The sequence below is a fragment of the Cygnus olor genome, chromosome 7, assembly GCF_009769625.2.
Source record: "Cygnus olor isolate bCygOlo1 chromosome 7, bCygOlo1.pri.v2, whole genome shotgun sequence".
NCBI classification, from domain to species: domain Eukaryota; kingdom Metazoa; phylum Chordata; class Aves; order Anseriformes; family Anatidae; genus Cygnus; species Cygnus olor.
The window spans coordinates 1,180,953-1,207,870 of NC_049175.1; the positions used below are offsets into that span (position 1 = coordinate 1,180,953).

Genomic DNA, 26,918 nt, shown 5'->3' on the forward strand with positions numbered 1-26,918 from the left:
TTAACATAATACAATTCAACTCATGGGCTATTCTTACCCAGTATTAAATCCCCTTGAGGTACACACTGGACCTCCCCATTCTTTTGCATTACCCACCAAGTGCATCCAGGTCCCTGAGCAAAAGCAATCCCACAAATGGGTTTGCCTTTTCCTGAGGCAAGAGTAGCCCAGACTGTTTTACCCAGCATGTTTCTTACGTGTACTACAGGAACTTTATCCCCTTCTACAGTACGTAACAGGTTTGATTGGGCAGGTCCAGCTCGGTTGGCAGATCCCCTAGTATTGACTAACCAGGTGGCCTTTGCCAAATGCGTATCCCAATTTTTGAATGTCCCAGCACCCATTGCTTTCAGTGTAGTCTTTAACAGTCCATTGTATCGTTCAAATTTCCCGGAGGCTGGTGCATGATAGGGGTTGTGATACACCCACTCAATACCATGTTCTTTGGCCCAAGTGTCTATAAGGTTGTTTCGGAAATGAGTCCCATTGTCTGACTCAATTCTTTCTGGGGTGCCATGTCGCCACAGAACTTGCTTTTCAAGGCCCAGGATAGTGTTCCGGGCGGTGGCATGGGGCACAGGATATGTTTCCAGCCATCCGATGGTTGCTTCCGCCATTGTAAGTACGTGGCACTTGCTGTTGCGGGTTTGAGGGAGTGTGATGTAATCAATCTGCCAGGCCTCTCCATATTTATATTTCAGCCATCGTCCTCCATACCAAAGAGGCTTTGACCGTTTGGCTTGCTTGATTGCAGCACATGTTTCACAACCATGAATAACCTGTGCTATAGTGTCCCTGGTCAGGTCCACCCCTCGATCATGAGCCCATCTGTATGTTGCATCTCTACCTTGATGGCCTGAGGTGTCATGGGCCCATCGGGCTATAAATAATTCACCTTCATGTTGCCAGTCCAGGTCCACCTGAGCCACTTCAATCTCAGCAGCCTGATCCACCTGCCGGTTGTTTTGATGTTCTTCAGTAGCCCGATTCTTGGGCACATGAGCATCTACATGGCGTACCTTTACAACCAGGTTCTCTACCCGGGCAGCAATATCTTGCCACAATGCAGCAGCCCAGATGGGTTTGCCCCTGTGTTCCCAGTTGTTCTGCTTCCATTGCTGTAACCACCCCCACAGGGCATTTGCTACCATCCATGAATCAGTATAGAGATAGAGAACTGGCCACTTTTCTCATTCAGCATTATCTAAAGCCAGCTGGATGGCTTTCACTTCTGCAAACTGACTCGATTCACCTTTTCCCTCAGCAGCTTCTGCAACTCGTCGTGTAGGACTCCATACAGCAGCTTCCCATCTCTGATGCTTTCCCACAATACGGCAGGACCCATCAGTGAACAGGGCATATTTCTTCTCATTTTCTGGTAGCTTGTTGTACAGTGGGGCTTCTTCAGCACAGACCACCTCCTCCTCTGATGATATCCCAAAGTATTTGCCTTCCTGCCAGTCCGTAATAACTTCCAAGATTCCTGGGCGACTGGGGTTTCCTATTCAAGCCCGCTGAGTAATCAGTGCAACCCACTTGCTCCATGTAGCATCAGTTGCATGATGTGTAGAGGGAACCCTTCCTTTGAACATCCAGCCTAGTACCAGTAGTCGGGGTGCCAGGAGGAGCTGCGCTTCAGTACCGACCACTTCCAAAGCAGATCGAACTCCTTCATATGCTGCCAATATCTCCTTTTCGGTTGGCGTGTAACGGGCCTCAGATCCTCTGTATCCCCAGCTCCAAAAGCCTAGGGGTTGACCTCGAGTTTCCCCAGGTTCTTTCTGCCAGAGGCTCCAGGTGGGGCCATTCTCCCCGGCTGCGGTGTAGAGCACATTCTTTACATCTGGTCCTGTTCGGACTGGCCCAAAGGCTACTGCATGAACTATTTCCTGCTTAATTTGTTCAAAGGCTTGTCATTGCTCAGGGCCCCATTCGAAATCATTCTTCTTATGGGTTACTTGGTAGAGCGGGTTTACAATCAGACTGTAATTTGGAATGTGCATTCTCCAAAACCCCACGACACCTAGGAAAGTTTGTGTTTCTTTTTTGCTAGTTGGTGGAGACATAGGTGTTATTTTGTTGATCACATCCATTAGGATTTGACGATGTCCATCTTGCCATTTTATTCCTAAAAACTGGATCTCTCGTGCAGGTCCTTTAATTTTATTTTGTTTTATGGCAAAACCGGCCTTCAGAGGATTTGGACTATTTTCTTCCCTTTCTCGAAAACTTCCTCTGCAGTGTCACCCCACACAATGATGTCATCGATGTACTGCAGATGGTCAGGAGCTTCCCCCTGCTCCAGCGCAGACTGGATCAGTCCATGGCAAATGGTAGGGCTGTGTTTCCACCCCTGGGGCAGCCGATTCTAAGTATATTGGAGTCCCCTCCAAGTGAAAGCAAACTGTGGCCTGCACCCTGCTGCTAGAGGGATGGAGAAAAATGCATTAGCTATATCAATTGTGGCATACCACTTGGCTGCCTTTGATTCCAGTTCGTACTGGAGTTCTAGCATGTCCGGCACTGCAGCACTCAGTGGTGGCGTGACTTCGTTCAGGCCACGATAGTCTACTGTTAGTCTTCACTCACCATTAGACTTTCGCACTGGCCATATGGGACTATTAAAAGGTGAATGAGTCTTGCTGATCACTCCTTGGCTCTCCAGTTGACGAATTAGCTTATGGATGGGAATCAGGGAGTCTCAGTTGGTGCGATATTGCCGCTGGTGCATAGTTGTGGTAGTGATTGGCACTTGCTGTTCTTCAACTCTCAGCAACCCCACAACAGAAGGGTCCTCTGAGATACCGGGCAAGGTAGACAACAGTTTAATGTCCTCTGTCTCTAAGGCAGCTATGCCAAAAGCCCACCGGAACCCTTTTGGGTCCTTGAAATATCCTCTTCTAAGATAGTCTATGCCAAGGATGCACGGAGCATCTGGGCCAGTCACAATACAGTGCTTTTGCCACTTATTCCCAGTTAGACTCAGTTCAGCCTCCAATACAGTTAACTGCTGGGATCCCCCCATCACTCCATAAATACAGATGGGCTCTGGCCCTTTATAGCTTGATGGCATTAGAGTACATTGTGCACTGGTGTCTACTAAAGCCTTAGTCTTCTGTGCGTCTGACGTGCCAGGCCATCGAATCCACACAGTCCAATAAACTCGGTTGTCCCTTTCCTCCCCCTGGCTGGAGGCAGGGCCCCTCTGGTCCTGGTCAGAATCTTCGTTTCTGTGTTTAAAGGACTGCCTGCTGGAAGTTGGAGCAGCAAACTTTTCAGAGAACCCCTTTTTCCTGATTGTTTTCTTTTGCAACTCACGTACCCATGCCTCTAGGGTCGCGGTAGATTTTCCATCCCATTTTCTCATGTCCTCTCCATGGTCACGTAGGTAAAACCACAGGGTGGCACGGGGTGTGTACCCACCATATCGTCTTCCTTGCACGGATGAACACTTACCCCTAATAGCTGAGACACTGGTTTGTACAGGTGGGAGGAAAATAAATTCTCTTTAAGTTGGTGGACCTCTTCAGAAAGTTTCTCCAAAGAATTCTCTTTTAGTTGGTGGTCACTGGTTCGTTCAGGTGGGGAGGAAAATAATCTCTTTTCAAGTTGGTGGACCTCTTCAGAAAGTTTCTCCAAAGTATTCTCTTTTAGTTGATGGACGCTTTCAGGTATCAACCAGGACATGCATTTACACAGTTCATTTGCAAAGTGTATGCATTTTTTGATGTGGTTTTCAAGGTAAAATAGCTAATTGCCTACATAAATGTTACAGGTATTTGCAGTGCTTGGATGCTCAGAAATAATCTCTTAGAAGCTCATAAAACATTGGAGTATATGTGCTTTTTCCACACAGTATGTATTTTTCAAATACCATACATCTACTGTACCGTAGACTCCTAGAATAATTCAGGCTTGAATGGACCACTGGAGGTTTGTTAGAGTGACTTCAAAGGTGGACAGCTGACTTACGTTCCGTTGTTTTGAATATTTTTGAGGATATTCTAATGTTTGACCCTCTACTGTGATTTTTTTTTTCCTGTGTGAAACTTCTTCAAATGTTACAAACTCACCAGAGTTTCAGAAATAGTTTGTTTGAATTAATTAATTTCTAACACAAATTTTTAAGAACATGTTAACTCCTGTACATCTCTTAATTTCTTAATTTCCCTGTACACTTCAACATGTAAAGAACAAGCAAATTGAGTTAAACCAGACTAAGTATTTTTAGGACTAACAAACAGAAGAGATGTATGTTCAAAGGGTTATACTGGTCTTCTCAAAACAGAATTGCTATGTTGGAGTTATCCCCTTGAATGTATCTTTGTGACCATTAAATAACAGTTTTGGAAGCTTAAGTGAGTCCAAAGAAGTCATCAATTACCAATGATATTCTGAATTGTTATTTGTATTCTGCTTTCTGGTACTTAATCTGTAAACTCATTTGAAACTATAAATTCTCATTTATATGACAGTTTATGAAATCCATTTGTCTGTCATACATTAAGTGGAAAATACTGCCCATATGCTTCCATGGTTGCATAAAAAAAAAGGTATAACATTACACAGTGTTTTTAAATTCAGCAGCATGTGATCTTACTGTCAGAAATCGCAGCATGATGTATATACATCTATATATATATGTGATACATATATATGGGGCAGTTCTCTTCAATATCTTTATCAGTGATCTGGACGATGGGATTGAGTGCACCCTCAGTTTGCTGGCAGACAACACCAAGAAGGGCATCAGGGTGCTGGAGCTTGTTCAAAGAAGGACAATGAAGCTGGTGAATGGTGTAGAGAACAAGTCTTATGAGGAGTGGCTGAGGGAGCTTGCATTTTTTAGCCTGGAGAAAAGGAGAGTCAGGGGAGAGACCTTATCACAGGTCTCCTCTCCAATTACTTTCAAGGAGTCTATAGCAAGGTGAGGATCGGTCTCTTCTCCTAAGCACTAAGTGATAAGACAAGAGGAAATGGCCTCAAGTTGCACCAAAGGAGGTTTCAGTTGGATATTGGGAAAAATTTCATCACTGAAAGGGTTGTGAGGCATTGGAACATGCTGCCCAGGGAAGTAGTTGAGTCACCATCCCTAGAGGTATTCAAAAAGTGTGTCGATGTGGTGCTTAGAGACATGGTTTAGCGGTAAACTTGGCACAGGTGAATGGTTGGACTTGATGATTTTGGAGGTCTTTTCCAACTTAAGTGATTCTATGATTCTGTGTAGATATATGATGTACACATACCTCATTCAGTATGTCCAGAATTTCATTATGCCAGACATTTGTGGTTTTAACAGAATATCTGTGATATGCAACTGTTCCTATCAGAAGTTGAAAGGTACATGACCATTTAGTACTAAACAAATTGCAACATTTGCAGAACGGACCTGTACCCCATTGCACTTGGATACCTGTTGATGAAGACTGCATGGGATTGATATGTTTCTAAGGTAGCTAAAGAGGTATTGCCAGAGGCCACGCATTCTTAGTGAACAAATAGGTCTTTGCTGACTGGCTTTTAGAGGTTTCCTGTTCTCAAAATCATTTTACTTGAAAACTCAGAGATGTTTTGCATCAAGAAAGGTTGGTTCTCTGCCATAATTTGACCACTTAACTTGATCTTTTATGGCTTTAAAATTGGTTCTAGAAATATTACACAAATGGGAAAAAAATTCTGCAATACATTTCCTGTATTTGTAGTCTGATTTTCTGCGGTGGCCAAGGAAAGTGACAGGAGTGGAGTTATTTTCAAGTAGAGAAGTACTGAAAATACTCAGCAGAAAATTAAAACTTATCCAGAGCATTCAAACATCTTGGATAGCAGTATAAATTGAAGCCCCTACTGAAATATGCTACTCCCACATTAATGTGACATGACAAAAAATAGTGTCTTAGCAGAGGAGTTCTCCCAATGTTGTAAGATCTGAGAGTAAAAGACAAACGCTGCTCTCCCTGGTTGCAGTAGTGGTCCTGCTATTAAGAAATGGTTTCTGAGGTGTGAACTAATGAGCTCATTAGAAACAGAAACTTCATATAAGTATTATTTGGCTCGAATAAGCTAATAGTTAGAGATATTCCCCCCCACCTTTGAATGTGAAGAAAGAACTCATTCAGACTGTAATAATTAATTGCTAAGCACTTTGTGTTCAAAGTGTTCTACAGACAGTTATTACCCAAATTAATTTAAGTGAAAATATCTTCATTTAGAGTTTAGTAACCGTCCATGTTTCAACTTTATTTCTTAATAAATAATTTCTTAATTAGAATTAGCATAGGTCCTGACCCTCATTTATTTGTGTGTTCAGAAACAAAGCCATGCAGGAGTCTCCGCATAATGAAAATTAAAAGCCCAAGCAATAACATTAACGTTCTTTTAAATAATTAATTTTAATGTGTGAAAGTGTGAGCAATAAATGTTTTATTGTAAATCCTGATGTGGTAATTAATCCAAGTGATTAGGACTTAATTGCATGTTCATAGTAAATATTATATTTGCTATGAAAGAAGGTTTTTTTGGAGTTCTGATTCTGGAGCTAGACTTGAGAAAAGAGTGGTAGTTAAAAGGAAATGTTCATGCACTTATATTTAAAATTGGTAAGTTGGAAATTAAAATACATCCTTTATTATTTTAACAATTGCTTTTTTAGTTCTTCTGAGCATTTTATTTTACTATGCACTTAATTTTTTGCCATAATGTTGCTTATACATTAAATATGTCACAAGGGTATGCAAGCTGTTAAAATAAGCTAGCAAATACCTTTGGGAGCCTAGGAAGGTATTTGTTTTATTAATCATTTACTCCTTAATTTGGAAACAGCAAAAGCCCTGTTATTCAATAAAGCTTGTCATTATTTTCATACAATGAGTAAGTCTTCCTGTAAAATATGATAGTTCCATGTATGCTGGTTGTGAGTTGAGTAGCCGTATTACACAGCAAGTGAGTTCAGATCTCCACTGAAACTTCAGAGCTGTTCTGGATTTTCAGTGATACAATTTATGGAGTTTGTATCCTTGGTTGTACTCTGTTGTTTTCCCCAGCAAAATGACATTTTATAAATACATTATATGCATCTGTGGTTCTATATAGAGCTCTGTTTTGCCCATTGAGAATCTGCTCTACTTAAAGGACTCACTTAAAGGATGACTTAGCCTTTGAATTGTACAATAAGTTTCTGAAATCGTTTGTTACCTCTTGATCCTTTTTTTTCTTCTTCGTACCTACTGTGCAGCAGTATCCGTGTAGTCTTTCTGATGATATGATCTTTGTTAGTGAAATAATATGCTTTCTTTGGGGCTCTTAAAATATGTTCTAACAATAACGGTAATGACTTTGATTAATATTTAATCCCCGTGCTGCTATGTTCTTATAATTTACAAGATCTCAAAGGTAGCTGGGGGGAGGGAAGAAAGGTTTCTGCCTAAGTGTTTCAGTATGAGAGTACTTAGGGAAAAGCATGACTCTTTTTTTATCTTGTATGTGTTTTCTAACCTGAATTTAGGTAAAACCTTTCATAACATGGGCATGTTGTTGATGGAAACTCATAAGGTATAGAAGTCATGCTGGAGTTGGCTTATTTTTCATAGCATTTTACTCATTCCTGTATTTGTTTATATTGCATAACAGTTGTCATTCCTCTGAATCATCTGGGAATGCGAACACGGAGGGCACAGACGCAGTAGTGTATGCTGGTACAGAGCCGGAAGTGGCTGAGGAGTTTTTTCCTTTTTTATTAGCAGGGGAGCTAAAATTTGTAAATACAGCAGCGCAAGTCCAGATTCATTTCGCCCTCCACTCCAGAAGTCACAATATTGGTGTGCAGTGTCACATATCACGTATCCAAAAAGTCTCTTGCATGTTATACAGCAGAAGAATTGTTATGGTTTTCAGCCCAAGGAACATTAAAGACAAAATTCTTCAGGAAGCAATACTAATGCACAAGCTTTGAACAGTTCTCCCCAAGACTTTCTGCATTTTTACAAGATCTTTAGATACGCAGTGATAGTGATTATCTACTAATACAGCCATGGTCAGCCACTGTTTCAGTCTTTAACTGTTTTACCTGTACTTATAAAATAAACCAATGTGCTGATACAGCACATTTGATTAAAAAGGTGCTCATATTTTTTCTCTTCTTGTTCAAGGCTATTTGAAGAAGCAATAAATAGACTGTTTTATGTTTGTTTGTAGAGCTCTCAAATTGAGGATTAACTGTCTAGAGAATTAGAAACTCTATGCATTTGTAGTTACGTAGATTCTCTTAATTTACTAATATACTGTAAATATTATGTACACACCAAACTTGAGTGAATTCAACATATGGTTGATGTTTACATAATTAATGAGATGCCAAATTATATTAATGTAACTAGCCATATACATAAAAAGCAAATGTTGCACAATCATCAAGAGCCTAAATTAACCATACCTTATTCTTTACGTCCTGAAATGCTACTTTGCCAGGACAGGGATTTTGTTCGAAACTGTGGAAATTAAGTTTGAAAATCAATTATCTCAATGTTCCAAACATCATAAATAATATAATTGCCAATATTAAGATTTCTGGTTATTGTTTCATTAAACAATAATTGGTATGTCTGATCTTACTTTCTGGTCTAAAAACATTATATGTTTTGTTGGTTTGTTTGTTTTATAGATCGGTTAGGCAATGCTAATTTTAATGAAGAATTGTTTTAGAAGGATGAAAGGTGAAAGAGTTTCTCTCTTTAGTCAACAATTTAATTAATGTTTTGAGATGCATTGCTTTCTTGGTAAAGATTCAGTTGTTTTTCAATGAAGAAAATGTGTAGCAAAGTGTTTTGAGGGTACTAAGAAGAAAAGTGCCTTGCTCTTGAGCATAGCTTGTTTGATTTGCAGCTTATATTTTATTGATGGTAATACCCTGTACTTTATAATACCTTTCAACATAGAATTTCAATCATTTCAGTAATGTTAAGTAATTAAACCTCCCACTGGTTCTGCCAATGGAGGTGTATTTATCATTATAACTATTTTGCAAGTGGGCAAACAGAGGCAAAAAAGGCCGAGTTACTTAATCAAAGCAATAATAAAAATCAGGCTTCTGTCTCTCAGATGATGTTTCATTAATAGTTCCCTCCAAAATTTGTTATAAATTAAGTATGAATAAAAACAGAGATCTTACTCCTTGAGCTTAATAAACGCACAAAACTCTGTGCTGAACTGTGGAAATAGTACAGAGATCTTTTGCTTCCTCACAGAGGGGCAGACTTCAGGGAGCTATGTCTGACCATCATCTTAAGATCTTAATTCACACTGCTAATATGAGCTTAAGTATCTTTGGAGTTTCCAGGGAAATAGGAGATTTTTTTATTTGGGATGACATTTCCCTTCACCAAAACTAGGTATATTACTGCTCTCTCGCACATGTGTATACTTCTACACCTCATTGTTTAAGCTTTCATCCGTACATCCTGCAAGTATACGTCTTACAAGTAAAGTCACACAATTATTTTGTCCTAAGTATGACTTGGTGGAACTTCCTGGGTAATGCGTAGTTTAATCGATAGTATTTAGAACGGAAAAAGAAGTCCGAATTACTTAAAATTAAAAAGAAATTGCTAGTATATATGTAAAATAATTTTTTTTTTTAACATACAATGCCAAATATTGGAGTTTTTCTGCTACTGTTGTAATCTGATAGATACTAATATGACAGCAATCAGAGTTCACTTCAGCAACAAAGAAGCTGTTCAAATCTGAAAGCAATCCTCCCCTTCTGACATGTTGGCACCATCATAGAGGAAAATGTCACGGTCAATATAAGCACATTTACTGACAGTTAGGTTTTTTCCTATGTTACTGAAAACTGTTTGAAACTTGGCTTTTATCAAAAACAGAAACACTGGCCACTCAGAATGATAAAACAATAGTTTACAGCTTAGTCATTTTCCAGTTATAAAGCAATACTTTCATAAAAATAAACAATGCATACAGGAACAAGCCAAAACAATTACTCAGAGAAATTGTTGCATTCTTGCTGTCCTTGCTTTCTGATTTAAAACAACTGTCTCCAGTAGGAACTGGACAAAGAGCAGCAGGTTTTGTTTCATTAGGTAACTACTTGCTGATCAAGATAAAATATAGTTTGAAAATGTAGTTGAAACCACGTAGGTGCGTACTAAATTCCTAAATAACCAATTACATGAAGAACAGGTACACAGATTAAAATGACTTGCATATATTTCACAGACTGGACGTTTCCCAAATTATACAGAGCTTTTGTCCTTCCTAGAGGAAGTAAAAAAATGACTTAAAGAACAAGCACTTTCATTAGTAAAATTTATGGTGTTTATCTGATTTGTGTAGTGGTGTTTGTTGTTGTTGTTGTTATTTCTGGAGTTTTTTAGTGTCAGGAGGATTTTAATATCTATATCATTTCATACTCTTCTGTCATATCTCAGGAAGGAAAGTACTTGAATGATTTCAGGCAGTTGCAAGTATAAATGCTTAAAAGTCAGGTGAAGAGGTAGGGGGTCCAGTAAGCCTGATAATCTGGCAGTGCTGCGTGTACAAAGTAGAGTAGCCAGATAGTTTGGTGTTGCAGATGCAGTTCTCTATATTGTTCTCTGCTCTTTTAAACTCCCAGAAGTACTAAGATGAAGAGCTTTTGCTCTAACTTTCCAGGAAGATTCCTTCTGTTTCCTGTTCTGAAGGGAGATGATTTCTTTGTCGGTCTCAGTCAGTGGGTGGGATGTGGACTACGCCCAATCTGTGCTCCATGCACTTCGGAGGCTAGAAGACATGGGTCTCTCACGTAGAAACCTTGTGTAAGTGGTTCTCTCTAGAGCAGTGACCCAGTGATTCATTCTCCATCCCAAAAATTGCCGTGTGTTGCATCTTCACTCCTTTCAGGCTCTGATAGCTCTGCTGGGCTGCAGCAGACAAAACTGATGGCGGAGCAGAGGAGAAGTCTCCTCTGCCCAAGTGCATGGCTTAAAGTTCTCTTTGTGTACGGAATATGGGAAATGTAACCAAATCCAAAGCTCTGACTTGGTTACATCTGCAGTTTAGCAGAGCACGTTCTTTTGGCACCTGAGCAGTCTCGCTGATTTTGCTGGAACTGCCAGCATGCTTGAAGTTGGATGATTTCTGTAGGGCTTTACTGAATCACGGCATTTATCAGCACTGTCACTGTGGAACTGTCAAACTTTTAATGTGCCTGAAAAATTCCAGCCTTTAGATGGATGAGTGTGTGATGTCATCATAACTGCATTTTTATGTAAATGCGTGCCATAAAATAATTTTGGATTAAATGATGTGTTCCTTTCATGTTGGCAGAATATAATTCATCTTTAATGGCAACAGACTGTTGTATATGTGTATCTGAAAGTTAAATATTTTGATTCACACTTATGATGTATTGATTTTACATTGTTACCAAATGGTATTTCAAAATCAGTTCAAAATGCCATAGTTCAAAATCTAGTCGCTCATAAAGTTATTTTCTTGTAAACCACTCTGAAAGTGGGGGTGGTTAGGAGGGGGTAAGAGAAGGCAAATGGAAGGATTTCAGAGGGTGATAGGTTTGAGAGCAATCTTATTTTTTATCATCTCTACGTGTTCTTATGCAAACATTGCTTCTGTGGTATTAAACAATAATAAATCCAGAAATGCAAAGCTGTTTGTTATCATCTCACTCTGGATTTGTCTAAACGTATACTAAGTCACAGTTTTCAGTTTTTGGCTTTAAGGAAGTATTTATTGGTTTAAAAAAAGAAAAAAAAAAAACACCTCGATCCTCATTGTGCAAACATTTACATGTATGTAATGCAGATGAATTCAGTGTGAGTACATTTTTTCATGTGAACAAATGATGGCAAGACTGCTCAGTTTGGACAGAACACCTTATTCAGTATTACTTTCACCAAAGCCAGAGTAGTTCTGGCTTCATGAGATACTTCAGCACTCTCTGATTCTATGCTGCTGACACTTCTGACACCCTTCATTTGCTGCACTCACATCTGCTAGTGCTACATGAGCATAGTGTAGGTCAGAAGAAACCTTTGGGGTTTGCATGTGATAAAAATGAGAGAGATGCAAAGACATGTTGTTTATGCATAAACCCACCAAATCCTTTCAAAAACACTAGTAACTATTAAAAAGAAGATATGATCATAAAAGACTGTCCTATACTCACAGTACCTGGGTACGATTTAAAAAGGTGCATCAAAGAATTCCTGAGTATTGCAAAAGCAAGATGTCATATTCTCTCTTGACTTTGTCTACTGCTGTCATGCACATCTTAATGTTGAATTTTAAAAGCTCTTAAGTTATAACCAAGCTACTGTATTTCCTGTAACCATGTGTCTGCAATAACAAATGTGTTTTACTTATTTCTTCCTTTTTATTTCTCTTTTTCCCACAAGAATTTTTTTCCCACCAAAGGACTGTATTTAAACAGAAATACTTGCTACAATGAATGAGAAAAGTATTTTTGCATTTCGTGTGTTTATACGTACAAACATACATATAAATAATTCAGTATATCATCCTATTTTCCTGATGTATATAATAGTTCAGCTTTGCTCTCTGGCTTGTGGTACAATGGTACCTTCCTCCTGACATAGAGAAGAGGCTCGTTACAGTTTGAGCAGCAGAAAATAGTGGCACATCTTGAAGCAGTAGCATCTGGTATTCTCAGCCTCAGTCAGTGCATGCCAAAGGAATACTGTGTGCTGCAAATATGTCTGATAGCCTTTAATGTTTAATAGGTTTTTGTAGTACGATATTGCTCTCTTTCACTTTCTTTTGACTGCACTGCCTAATTATCATGTACTTGTATGTACTGCATTCTTTCACAAACATAAATACATGCACAGTAATTTAATTTCTGATATAAATGCAAGCTAACTTTCCCAGGCTATTGGAATTTCTGTATATTAAACAATTGACTCATCTTTTGCTTACAAGCATTTTTGTTACTATTTTAATAATCCTTTGGTTTTGAGGGTAAAAAGGTTCCCAAAACCCTCAGGAGTAAGCAGAGGTGTGTAGATGGGTATAGAATATTTTTGATCATTCTCTTAATCTTCTTGTTAGTGGGAATAGAACTTCTTTGTGAACTACAAAGTCTTCTAGATTAGTGGTCTTTGTCTTGTGTTTTGGGAGACTTGGAACTGTCAGTAAAGAATCCACAAATGTGGAGGAGAGAGAGGTGAGATCACGTGTACTACTCAACAGTCTACCCAAGGAAAATCTCCAAATTAGTACTGCTATTTAGAAGGAGGAAAAAAAAAAAAAAAAGAAAAAAAAAAACGAAGAAGAAGAGCTTAAGAAATCAAACAAAGGTGTAAACCCAACCTGTAGTCCTCCAACTTCTAAATTGTCCTTATTTGACATAAGAAAACCTTACCGTCCTGTCCCAGAAGTGACACATGGAAATACTTATTCTCACACTCAAAGCTAGCGTTGGCTAACAGTTAATTTCTGGACTAGGTGGGAGCAGTTGACTTGCACATTCCTTTTTATACATTTGGCTGGACAAAAAGCAGTGGCAGCTGTAAGAACACGAAGGCTGTGGTTCTGAGGAAGATATGGAGTGACATTTTTTTTGTTGTGAATCTCAGTGAGGCATAAGAAAACCTGTTTATTTTGGAGGAGTTCATTCCTGTTCAAAATTGTAGCATGCTGCAGTAGAGTGGTCTGTGGCTTATCTAGTTTTAGTTCAAACAACAAAAGCTGGGTTCATGTAACAGTAATGCTGGCCATAGCTGTAACTGGAGTTCCACTGAAAATAGAGTCAAACTCCATTTAAATACTTTCAGGGGATGAGGGGAATATCTAATTTGCTTTCTTTAAACCAAGATCTGTTCAGTTCAGACTTTATACATTTTCTTCCTGCTTTATTAATTCCATTGTGTGAATTGTACTGCTACAACTTTTTTGTTGTATTTCTACAACTTTTATTTGCAAAGAACTGTTATACGTGGCAAAGTTGTAGTGAGTTCTCACATACACAACTCTTAATTTCTGTATTTTAATATCAAATAACTATTTAAATAAAAATATAAAATGAAAAGTTCGTGGAAGGCTGAAATTAAATGGCAGAAATGAGCTTTAGGAAACCCCGAAGACAGAGTTGTAGCTTTGAGAGAGTTCTAGCCCTCTACTTTGCAGGATCTGAAAAAGCAAGCTCTACTATCTGCATCTCAGTACTTTTATGTTGCCTTTCCAAAGGAAAATGGAGTTGGATGCAGGCCTGAGCTAGATCTCACGGGGATAGTGTTCTGTACCTTAAATTACAATCAGATGTATTTTAGTTCAGATGAAGTTTTCAGCCTAAAATTGGTAAGAAGCCTAATTATTTGACCAGGTTACTATTTACACAGACCACTGTATAGCAATCTGTGATTTATCCACAGCTGGCAACATGTTAACCTTGAAAGGTTTTTATTTTGTGTTTGGAACAGTATTTAAATATCCAACTCTGTTCATTAAATGAAAAACTAAAAGATAGTAGAGATTGCTATGGAGACAAGATGTTATATAAACTGTTCATTTTAATTCTTCAGAATGTAAAAATAGCAAAGAAGCTTGGATGTTTACAGGCTTCCAGTCGTTCAAGGTACTGAGTAACTGCACAAGATGCAAAGCATTCTTATGCCCTTTGGACTTATTGTCTTGCAAAATCTGGGCATGATTCACTACAAGCAATCCTGCATTCACTACACTGGAAAGCGTGGGGTAGGGAGAAATAAACAGGAGACTTTCTAAGTAGTCTTCAACCTATAGACTTTTTATTATATTATTTTTCTAGCAGTACGATGCCTGAGATGATCAGTTAGCTGAAATAGACAGGAGAAAAATATAGATATGCTATGATCCAAAAACAAAATAATATGGATAAAACCTGGAAAATACAATTGTTTCACTATTGTACCTTTTAGAGTGGCAGTGTTACAGATAGAACTGAAATGGGGTTTTATTTGTGTGTCCCCCCAAAAAAGATTGTTGTCTACTGTGCCTTAGACATTTTCTCTGGCCTTAAATTTAACCCTTGCTGCTCTTGCTTGAAAATGATTGTTATTCAGTGAATTTTGAGAACAGTTCATAAAACTGCTTTTAGAATCATAGAAATAGAACACATGATGTTTGTTTAATTAGTGTAAAGACCAAGCCATTGTCTAATTAATAGATTAGTGAAACTAGGGAATCTTTACATAATGCCTGGAACACATGCAGAAAACATTGCCTATCGGGGTTGGAGGTAAGCGTGTGCAAGGCTAAATTCAAGCTGGCATCCTTGAACTGTTCTGCATATGGGGTTGAAATCACCATTCACAATTTCATAGACAAATTCAGTTCTGTTCATTCTCTGTTTCATTTTTTGATTCTTTGTATTTATCTGTGATAACATTGAGCTTGGGGAAGAAGAGATCTTGAAAAATCATTTCCCTAGGTCTGTTAGCAACCAAGAACTTTAATATTAAAGAATGAAGGACAATACTCTTGGGGAGGTGATAAACTATATTGTTACATTTTTAGAAGATGTGGTATAATGGAAAAGAATTAAGTATCTTTTGCGTAAAGATTGTAGCTGAATGTCCCATTGAGACTGTGGAGTCCACCTCTGTGTCAGCTGAGGGGCAAGAACTGCAGGTCTGCTCAGTTCTGATAGCTGACAGCATCACAGTCGCCCTTCCTGTGAGCACCTGCATCCCTTTACAAAGTCTGTGGTCGTAGGCAAATAGGCAGAAATGTGAAAACCCATAGGGTTTTCTGGTAGGACAATTACAACTACTACAATGACACCATACTCAACAGACTTGTTAAAAACAAGGTAGTAATTTCTCAGGCAAGGGATTTCATTCATCTCCTAGCTGTGTGTAAGCTGTCCATCTTATTGGACATTGGAATTAAGCAGTGCAGTCTGATTGACTGTCGTTCTATAAAGGGCCATTTAGAATTATAATGTAGCACCTTTTAAAATACAAACACTAGTCCTGGCTGCCATGGAAAAGGAAACAACATACAGTGCAGAAGTAGTGGGTTATGTTTAATTTTGGAGCGTTGTCATTCTCAGCATATGCAGATTATTTGTCACTTCTGTAATTTCTTAATGGAAAGGCAGCATTTAGCCATAGTTTTTTGTTTGTTTTTAAATCTGTGCATATATATGACAGAAAAGTTGGGTTGGAGAGACCTTATAGAAGCAGCATACTTAATGTGGTTCCTGATTTGAAACTATTAAAAATCATTTGTTTGTTTGGATGCTTGCAGGGATTCTTCCTGACGGTTTCACCAGAAGCAGTATTAAAAGTGGCTACTCAAGCTTCTGCAAACAACAAGATCTTCAGCTTAAATCTTTCTGCACCGTTTATTAGCCAGTTCTACAAAGAGCCTATGATGAAAGTCATGCCCTACGTTGACGTCGTTTTTGGAAATGAGACGGTGAGTCTTAAAAATTATTTGCATCTCTTGCACCTGCTTGTTTGTGTCTAGAAGCCTGCTTTTTGGTTTTCCTTTACATAGAGATAGAAAGTCACCATCTGAGGTGTCAGTAGAGAATGAAATCCGCAGTCACTGGACTGTGAAATTTCAGTTGATGCCAAACGTGTAACTTGATCTGTCAGAGGTTTGCAACTTGCTTGTTTTAGTGTGGCAACACATGAACAAGTTACTCTAGATTAAATGAGGAAATGTCCAACACATTGGCCGTTTCCTAATAGCTGCCCGTATGCATGATGTGCTCACCCAGCAGTTAAATCTCTGTTGGAAGAAAAAAATATGAAGGGCCACTGCAGAGCTGGTGAAGTGCTGCAACTCGTTTCCATACGCATACTCCTATTCTTGATAGCATTTTCTGTGATGAAGTAGAATCTTTGGGGAGAAGTGGTAGGAGAAAGCTAAAAAACATTTAATTGGTTTAGAAGGCTCTCATTGATTTTTATGGTAGATAGACTGGTGGTGCATCTAAGGAAGGCTTATCTTTGCTATGCAACAGTTGGGAAACAGATTGCATGAAATTCTGCCTGGAGGTCCATGGTAATAGACCAGCTGAATTCAGATTTCACTCATTGTAGTGCTATCACTTTTTGATTTTTTCCACTTCAGAAAGTGCTTTTAAATATTAGTTTGCTCGGCACAAAATGGTTAAGTAGATAAATAAATCTTTGAAAGTGTGATATACCTAAATGAAGTGTTGGCATGTCTCTCAAGATAACTACGTTAGTACTGGAATATTATGGAAAAGTTACTCATTCCTGTTAGTGGTTGTTCCTGATTGTGACACAGAGTTCCACCAACACAAATCAATTTTTACACTGTTTCTGCATCTACCAGTTAGGGCCTAGCATTATTACAAATACAGTACCAAAAGAAGTATTTTTAAAATGGAGAATATGGTAATGTTTTTAGATGCAGTAGGATAAGAAAAAAAAATGACTGTAGCTAGCAATATAGAAGTGGTGTTTTCTGGACATTTTGCTGCTGTTGCCAATTTTTGCTTTAATTAAGTCTTTTGCAATACAGTCCTTACAAAGATGCTACTGAGCATTTGGATTTCATAGTAGTGTATTCTAAAGTAAAAAAAAGTCAGGTCTCACAAATTAGGTAGACCAAGTCTAGTCAATATTTGGGTGGAAGAGGTTAAGAGTAACTTCAGGGATTAAATATTGCTGGTCTTCTATATAGATATTGTCCCATTGACCTATTAGGAGAATTCATATCACAGGAGTTCATAAGGTACTGTTTCTCAGAAGATAAAACATAGATTGGTACTACTTGTATATTTGCATGCTTTGTAAGCAATAGTCCACTATACTGGCAACATTCCAGTTTCGGAAATTATATTCAGTCTACCTTAATTTCCCCTGCCATTTGAGTTTGCTATGGTATTTTTCACCTGCTGTCATAAAATACTGTGTAGGATTGTTGTGCATATTAAAGTGTGAAATATTCCCTGAATTTTCTTTGTATAATTTCTGAAGCGTCCTGTTGTCTTTCAGGGTAAAAGACACTATTTAAGCTTAACTGACCATCCTTAGACTTGTCTGTACCATATGTAAACACTCTGGAGTACCAGCCTTTCATGGTATACTTTTGCTATCAGTTAAAACCCTGGTCATCTTTTAGTCTCTGTTTTCCACTATATAAGCTGGACATTGCTACTTTTGAGATGTTGAAATGATATTCACAGTGGTTTATTCTCTTGTCGTTCTGTGTGACTTGAAACCACACTCTTGGCATGGTATACTTCCAGTTTATAGTAGCTGCTGCATCTTGTAATTGTCAGTGTTCCTGCTCTCTGCATATGGTTTGTGGTAAAGAATAGTTATAAAACTCAAGAGAAGCTTACTCCGACATGTTCTGCATTCTGGTAGCTTCCTTCTTTGTTTATTGTTCCTATATTTATTTCATCTGCAAGTACATTCAGGACTTTGTGTTTATGTATGCCTTGATGGGGAATGAACCTCCCCAGCTAGTCAACACCAAAATTTTGCCCATTTACTGTGATTTCCTTTTGCTTTTGCTATGTATTATATGTGCTATGTATTCCATCATTTTTGCTAGTTTAGTTAAATACTTAAAGTGCGTAAGTTAACATATAAGCAAGACATACTAAGTTGTGTCATTGCTTTTTATTAGTACAAACAATAGACTCAGACATGGTTTTTATTCTTTATGTTTATCTTCACTCCACATTATAGACCAATACAATTTGATTGTTAATCACTGAGCTGTTTATTTTTTTTAGAGTAATATAAAAAACATCCAAGAACAGCAACATTCCAAATTACTGCCATTCCTAAACTAAAAACAATTGGCGAAGTGATTTTAAATTACATCTTCTACTAAAAAATTTACATCTGAATGGAGATTGGTTATTTCAAGTTTCAGCCAGATGGTAATTAAAATGGGCAAGTTATAAACCTCTTGGAATAAATGTTCTAGTTCAGAATGTAAATGCCAGGATACCCTTAACTGCAATGGAGACATTGAATATCGTGATAACAACTCAATACATTTATCAGTTTCAGCATTAGCTCAATGACCGGTGGTGTTTTAATCATTGTTTTAAATCCCTTTTATGGCTAGCCAAACATCTTGCCTTGGATTTTGATACTTATTAACTGTACTTCATGTAATAAATTTAGTACAGAACATTCAGAATAGGAATAATTACATGTTCATTGCTGCTAACCAATTAGGGCCATTCTGCAGTTATTATCTAGCAATACATGACTGGAGAACTTGATTATTGTCATTGCTTTTAATTTTTATTAAATTAAGTTTTTTTAATAGTGTCATTTTGCAAATGATTCTTAGCAATAATACCTTCCAAGCTACCATAATCACTGGATAATTAACCTGCCAGGATTAAGCACACTCTACTTTGCCTCAGGATTCTTAACTCTCAAATAAGGTCAATTATCTCCTGATGATAACTGCTTTGTCACAAGTTGCTGCTTAATTCGTCTGTAGAAGCTCACCTTAGAATACATATTTTACAACTCAGAGTAACTTACAGTAACTGAATGGTCAAAGGAGTGAAAGCCTTTAAAATTACATCCCTACATAAAATTGTGCAGTGTTTCCTGTGCAGCAATTACCAGGCAAGTAGAGGAGACAATATTTGCATCTATTTCTTTTCTAGAACACTTTCTCAGTTAGGGCTAAAACTTACTGTCTCTGATGCACTTTGCAACAGGGTCAACCCAGGAAGCACCACTTCTGTCCTACTTTATTTTCATCAGAGAACCCATAGAGAAGTAAGTAATGGCCACAGGAATGTGCACTATTTCTAGTCTCCCCGAAAGATGTAAGTTACAGTAGCTTTTCTTCAGGGAAGGGACTTCTTCTGGTGGGAAAGGTTCTGTGTTGTGGAATATGTAGCTGGGGATAGCAGTTTCTTTTCTTTGGAGTTCTTCAGAATTCAAGGGACTCTACAAAGCTTTCATATGATTCATCCCCACATATGGCAGTCATTCACGACTCAGAGAGGAATATTTATTAATATATTGATGTGGTAAAGATCTTCTGGGTTGTCTTCCTACGTGCAGTCAGGATACCACTGAGAAATTTTAAAATTTAGAAACTTCGGAATTACAGACGTACTGAGCTCCTCGTCTACAGCTTTACAATAAAAAACATAACCAAGCAATATAGCTTGTATATAGTGTGCAACAATCAGTAAAAGTTAAGGAGGATATGGAGAATAGAAATCGTGGATTTTTTTAAGCAGTGGAATAAACAAAAATAATATCACAGATCTTGGAAATGAGATCTTCCTCTCTAGTGTAAAGAGCTATAACTTCTAAACACACAGTCTCTGAACAAATTAATTACAGGATCGTAAACTGAATTCTGCAAAGACAGATGCTTCTGCTAGCTGTTTGGGAAATTGATGCTGGTGTGACAGCAAACGTGCTGAAAAGAGAGAAAGTTGTGTGCAAGACATCTATGTTTTAGCAAGCGATGACAATAGCTTTAGTAATGATTCTGGAATTATGAATCCTGATCTTTAAAAAGATGGAGGCCTTTGTATGCAATAAGATATCAAACAGGTCTTGTCATCATTTCAGCTTATAATTACACTGAAATGGCACATTTTGTTTCATTAATTTAAAATACTTTCAAGTGAGGTATCAAATACTAACATAAACATCTCCACAAATATATTAAGTTTAAATAAAGTCTTTGTGAACCTTTATAAGCCTTTATAAAGGCAAGTCTTCTTAATGACATGGGAAATTCACTTTAATGGCTGATTAACAGTCACTAAAACTGATAAACTCTTTAAAACAGATAACAGTGGTTAACATTCTCCCAGTTTGATCTTGCAGTCTGTAGTTTTGTGCTTTTCTTAACTGTAGGAGTGAATGGATTTTTCTGGCATAAAACTATTTTCAGCACTCTGGGATTTACACCTAAATGACAGTTTCCAAATAAATTAGTCTATTCCATATTTCATGTAACTTATAACGCATATTTGTAACCAACTTTCACTGCACATGCTTTAGTATATAACATTACAATATGATATTTGGGCAAAACTCAATCCTGCCTATAAACTGTGCTGGATTATCACCTGGGACAGGATTGGTTTTGGAATCTGCCCACAGCTCACAAGAACAAGATGTAACAGCCTTCGTAAGGTAAACGAGCCACATGGTGATTCTTTTTCAACTGGTGTGCATTCACAATGATGTAATTGAATTGATCTGAATTTACACCAATCTAATTGCTACTGTTCATACACCTAGCAGATCATTTACCACGCTGACTGCATGCCTTTTCAAACTGGTGAAGTGTCTGTTTCCAAGGAAATGATTAAGAGATGAGAGATGGGAGAAAATCAGGTGGCAGGTATAATTTGGTATGTGGAGGGAGGGAAATACAGTTTGACTTTTGATGAGTGAGGAAAGGGAAGCAAACGTTTCAATCTGTTCTTCCATATCAGGCAGAACCAAGGAGAGAGGAATATAGCAAAGGATGGCTGGTCGTGTCATAAATATCACAAAATTGTTTCTGTAATTAATTTCAAGTAAGCATTTACAATTATTTTTGAATGTTTGAAACTATCCAGTAGAAGGCAAACACTAAATTGTGTTTGGATTGAAACTATGCATCTCAAGGAGGCTCATTTTACTGAACAGTTAACTTGCATGCATTTAAAGAGCTCTTAAGATACCTTAATTCTTTAATTCTTCAGCTTTCAGAAACTGATGGATATTGAGGAGTTACTTTCAGCCAGTGGTTGTTTGTAAGCTATCTTCCTTGTGAATTCCACTTTTACATTCAGCTTCTAAATCATTTTCCATTCTGATTTAAGTTTTCAGATGTATTAATTATCTTAAATGAATTGAGTGTCAATGTTTTGCATTTCAATATATATGTCAGTACTTTCCATTTAATTATGCTTTCAGAGGTTTTCAGAAACTTGCCCCACTGGTGAGGGTAATTATCTTCATTTCATAGTCTGAGTGAGACAGTGAGACTTGCACATTCCCTTACGGGGAGTTTGCAGTTCAGTTAAAAACCATAGTCAGATATTCCGACCCAGTTTATTAAATCCACATAGGAAAAAAATTTGTAAGGAGACATCTCCTCTTCTGTTTTAGCAGGTAGAGTTTTTTAAGGTCAACTGCTGCTTGTGTTTGCTTTTCTAAACTGCTGTAAACAGATGGAGATTTCTTTTTATAAACCCTACATTTGAGACTACTGCAAAGTCTTTGGAGGGAGTCTTGAGAATTAAAAATCGTAATTTTGAACGGAGAAAAAATAAATAGCATTTTTCATTGCTGTCTTTGTAGAATTTTGACGCTTATTCCTGGTGTAGATACTTCATTTTCAATTATAGGAAAGCTATGGCATTGTAATATTGCTGCTTAATTCACAGAATTAAGTATGCCGATACTTTCTCAGTATTGGAATATCTAATAAACTGTGGCCAATTGAAAAATGAGAAGGTCTCTAGCACAAGAGAGGTTGATAATGTCAGTGGCATGCTGTAAAGATATGCTGTGGGAAGGATGCTGAAACAACCCAAGGCTATTTCAGCTGCAGACACTGAATCTGCTTCTCCCTCTCTTTTCCCCACCCCTTCCATGTGAACTGCAGTGGCTCTCTAAGATGAAATGCTTTTAAATCATTTCCCAACCTTGCAGCCGTCATTGATAAAAGCCCTGTTATTTGAAATGATATGAATCACTGTGGAGTTAATCATACCTTACACAACAACATATTTTGTTGTGATTCATTCTGTTTCAATTAATCATCTTATTTATCTACATTGTCTCAGCTGCTGCACTGAAATTCATGAGTAATAAGCAAGTAATTATTTTAGTGTAGTTTACCTAGTACATTATGAATGAAAGGAAAATTGAGAGCCAAGTATTTAAATTGATATTTAGTGCTGCTTTCAGCTAATGTCTAGCTATTTAAGTAATTTAGGAATCCTATCTCAAAAATGGCTTTCTTTTTTCCTGTTATGGAAAACAACCAGGTATTTAGAAGAGAAGCGTGTACTTTACAACAGGCTTCACTTCTTCAAACCAGAAATATTTTCTGGTAGTCTCTCAGAATGCTTAGGGATATTTATCCTTCCTTATGCTATGCAGTGTTGAGACACTTGTAAGATTACGAATACTGTACAGAATGCAGATCAAGACCGAACACGTCCTGTGACAAGGGAAGGCAGATTTCACCATATTTCAGCAGCTTGTGTTTTACTGCCGATGACTGATAACCCTTTTCACTTTGTAGCGCTTCCCAGAGCATCTCATAACACTTCATAAACATTAAAGCTCAGAATAAACCAAGACGGTGGGTGTGTAGTCTTGTCTCTGTTTTACAGGTGGACAATTGAGAGGTTACTTGACCAAGGTCATACAGCAAGTCAATAGTAGATCCAGGAACAAGCAAAATAGAGTTCTAACTTTTTTCTTCTGATAGCGTCCTGAAATGTTGTCAGCTGCTGAATATATTTAGGAAAAAACTCACCTGTCCAAAGGAAAAGACTGCAGGATTTGACTTTCAGTTTATAGAGTACAATTAACATACACCTCTGAAAACCTTTTAAAGGGGAAATGCATGCATTTTCAATAATCACAATACCAGGGCAAAAAGCAAATATGTAATACAAGAGCTGCAAAAATAAAGGTATGAATAAAATTTGGTAATACCATTGATAAGGAGTAGAAGAATAAAGACAGAAATGTTCATAAAAACTTCTTTAAATCAGTACCAATTCAAAACAGTTCAATTTCACAGGGATATTTGCAGATAACTTAGCAAGTAAAATATTTTTAATTTTGGTAAAAGACATTTGGATCCAAAATACTGGATTTTGTTTTCCAACCCATCTGAGGTCTGTTCTGCAACTCCACATTTCAAGGCCATTTTGGAGTGGATGCAGCCAGTTTGCAATTCAGAGCATTGTTAGGTCATGCTAAAGCCTCTTAAAGCCAACAAAGAATCATTGAGATGTACAGTGGGTTGTAGGGCTGCATTTAAGATGCCGTTCCATGTTATGCTTGATCCTATCTGGATGTGAACAGATGCAGAAAGGGTTTATCTCTCTCAGCTGCCCATACTCACTCCCTTACCACCCTTAACATGATCATTAGATCCAACTAGATGAGAGATTAATACATGGTGGTGCAGAGGACTTTGAAGGAGAGAGCTTGATAACCTCTCTGTTTTGTCTGATCTAACCAGTCTGTAATGGTAGTCTGTAATGTCTTCCAAGAAAGACAGCAAAAAAACACAGTTGGGTGCATTGTCTGACTTAAAGATTTGATTTCTGCAGTACAGTATTTACAGCAGTATCCTTTTTAATCCTGATTTAATGTTATATGTGCTGCCACTCAATATAGTTTTATCTACAGGTATTTGGTTGCATCTTATTATACATGGATAAGTTGAGGTATAGCTATAAAGTTCTTGGACAGAGGTTATTACATAAAAGAACTTTTTTTTGCCTAAGGACTATGTATTGATGCTTTCTGTGTTTACAAATTTGAGTCTGAGCAAAGAGTACTTCAAAGAGAATAAAGGGAAAGAATAGTCAAGGAGACAGCCGTGACTATGTATCCTTCTTTGTTCAAAACCCTGTGATCGTGTATTGTAGGGAGGTCTGGAGGCTGCTCTAAACTCGGTCTTGCTTTTAAATTATTCTTTAAGGAAGAGTGCTTTTAGCTGGAAGCTGACTCTATGCCTTGTCCTAGTGGTATGACAAGCACAAGAACCAGATATGCTGATTAAATACAAATGGTGTATTCTTTCATGCTAAAATCTCAATATGTCAAATCTCCTTTTGCTGCTGTAATCACAAAAGGATCAAAAAGCAGGAACACTTTCAGCCTTAAGTCTCCCACAGGTGTTTTCTACTGTATGTAGTATTTCTTCAGACAACTTAAAACTCACTTACTTTTAAAATAATTTTAATTTTTATGATAATGCAGATTATATTTATAATTTAATATAGCAATTTATATGCTCACATTCACTGACAGATTAATATTCTACTGTCCGGAACATCCTACATCACAGGAAACCACCACATTACATCTAGAATTTAAGTTGCAAAAATACAGTGTAGTATAATACAAAAATACTTGTAGCATGGACTGAGTTGATGAAACTCAGTAACTCAGCTTACGTTTCTGTAAGCTTTTTTTTTTTGAATGGGAGATGGAAGAATACATAATTCGCCTCTGCCTCATTAGCTGAAGAAGCTAAAAGTCATATAGTATATGAACTGGTTTTACAAACTAGTTTCTTAGACAGATCTCTGAAGAACTTATTTCTTTTCTGTCAGAAACTTCTGGCTGAGGCTTAAGTAATAATTTTTTTAAGCCAAAATAGTCAAGATTGCCAATAATTGTATATTTCTTATTTCTGAGATACACATGGTGAAACCTAATATACTAACGCTTTTAGCATCATAACTATAATGGGAGCTCTACTTTGACTAATTATGTATAAAATTATATGAGTACTCCCAAAAGTCGATCCTCAGGTTTCCCAAGTGTTACGTAAGATAATCTGATACTTCCAAGTTTTTAAGCTTTATCTATTTATGTCTCACTTTCTCAAATACACAGTGAGGATAGCATCCCATTTTGCTGAGTTACAAAGTTAATTGTAAAAGAACAGTGAGTATTGCAGAAATATCCAGGAGATCATTTGGAAAATAATGTTTCTAGTGAAAATTAGTATGTTGGATAGTTGGTGTACAGTATATAAGTCACTACAGCTCAGTAGTCCACATATTAACCAAGGAGTTAGATGCCTATATATGAACAATATGAAATCATGTAATTTCAATTTTATCTTAAAAAATTCACTGTGAGTTCACCTTAATGTTGAACAGACCTTTTGCTGGTGTTTGCTTACTTTGTGTGCTTGATGTTGCAGCCTTTTCCATTCCTCTGTCGTGAGCTGTGTAGTATCTCTGCAGTTTCCAGAGGTTTTATGCACCCCTATGACCTCTGGTGTCACAGGTAGAGTCATCAGTATGGCACCTTCATGCAGACTAAAAAGTTCCTTGGAGAACTATTTAATACCGCTCTTGGTATTACTCCTGTGGTTAGCCGTCATTTAACATCTGTTGCCTATCCAGCAGTGTAGAATTGTATACATAGCTAGTTTGACAGTTCTGCAGGGAAAGATATTTTATAACTGGACAATAGGGCAAATCCTTACACTACTATTTTTTTCAAGAAAGTATGCAATAATAAAATAAGTGCAGAGAATAAAGATAAGTGTGTTGTTCAGTCTGTATGAGAGTAAATCTTTCATTTAATTATTTTAATATTGAAGCTGCTTAAGAAAAATAGGTGCATGTGTAGTTGTACAAAAGCATGTTGAAACTGGATAAGAACAGCTCTTTTTAATTTTTTTAAACTTGTATAAGGAAATAATCTTGAAAACAAACTTTGGGTGTTTAGGAATAGAATTGGCAATGTCTTTATTACATTAACATATTTTTCCATACTATTACATAGCACTTTTTTTCAAAGCTACTGTTTAAACCTCATTTCTTTTGTTATCTTTCTTTATCAACACTTTCCTTCAACTTGTTTGTATAGCTCAAATAATATTTTTATTCTGTCAAGAGAGTTTTAATCTGATTGCACAGCTATTCAGTAGTTACATTTTTCTTTCTTCAGTGAAGAAGAGCAAAACTAGACATTTAAACCCTCTTTTTCTAATTTCTATCCAGTTATATAATCTTCTGTAACTAGGATTTCTACTGTTTGTACATTTGATAGGAAGAAATGTAACCCATGGGATGTTTTATTTAAGACTATTGAAAAGGTGTTATGTATAAGTAAACAACATAAAAAGATTTTTCCTTCGTGCATTGATATTATACATAGAAGGTATTTAGAACTTTCTTCTGCTAAACTGTTGTTTATTGATTAAAATCT

The 26,918-nt window shown here is 37.3% G+C and overlaps 1 protein-coding gene across 6 annotated transcripts in view; it reads left to right on the forward strand.

Annotated features, from left to right (window-relative positions):
• The window catches only part of ADK (adenosine kinase), a 292,330-nt gene that overhangs the window by 194,010 nt on the left and 71,402 nt on the right, over positions 1-26,918 (forward strand). For all 6 annotated transcript variants that reach the window (XM_040564497.1, XM_040564502.1, XM_040564500.1 and 3 more), the window contains one exon: positions 16,261-16,431. In XM_040564497.1, the coding sequence (XP_040420431.1) occupies positions 16,261-16,431 (171 nt within the window). The remainder of the gene's footprint in view (positions 1-16,260; positions 16,432-26,918) is intronic.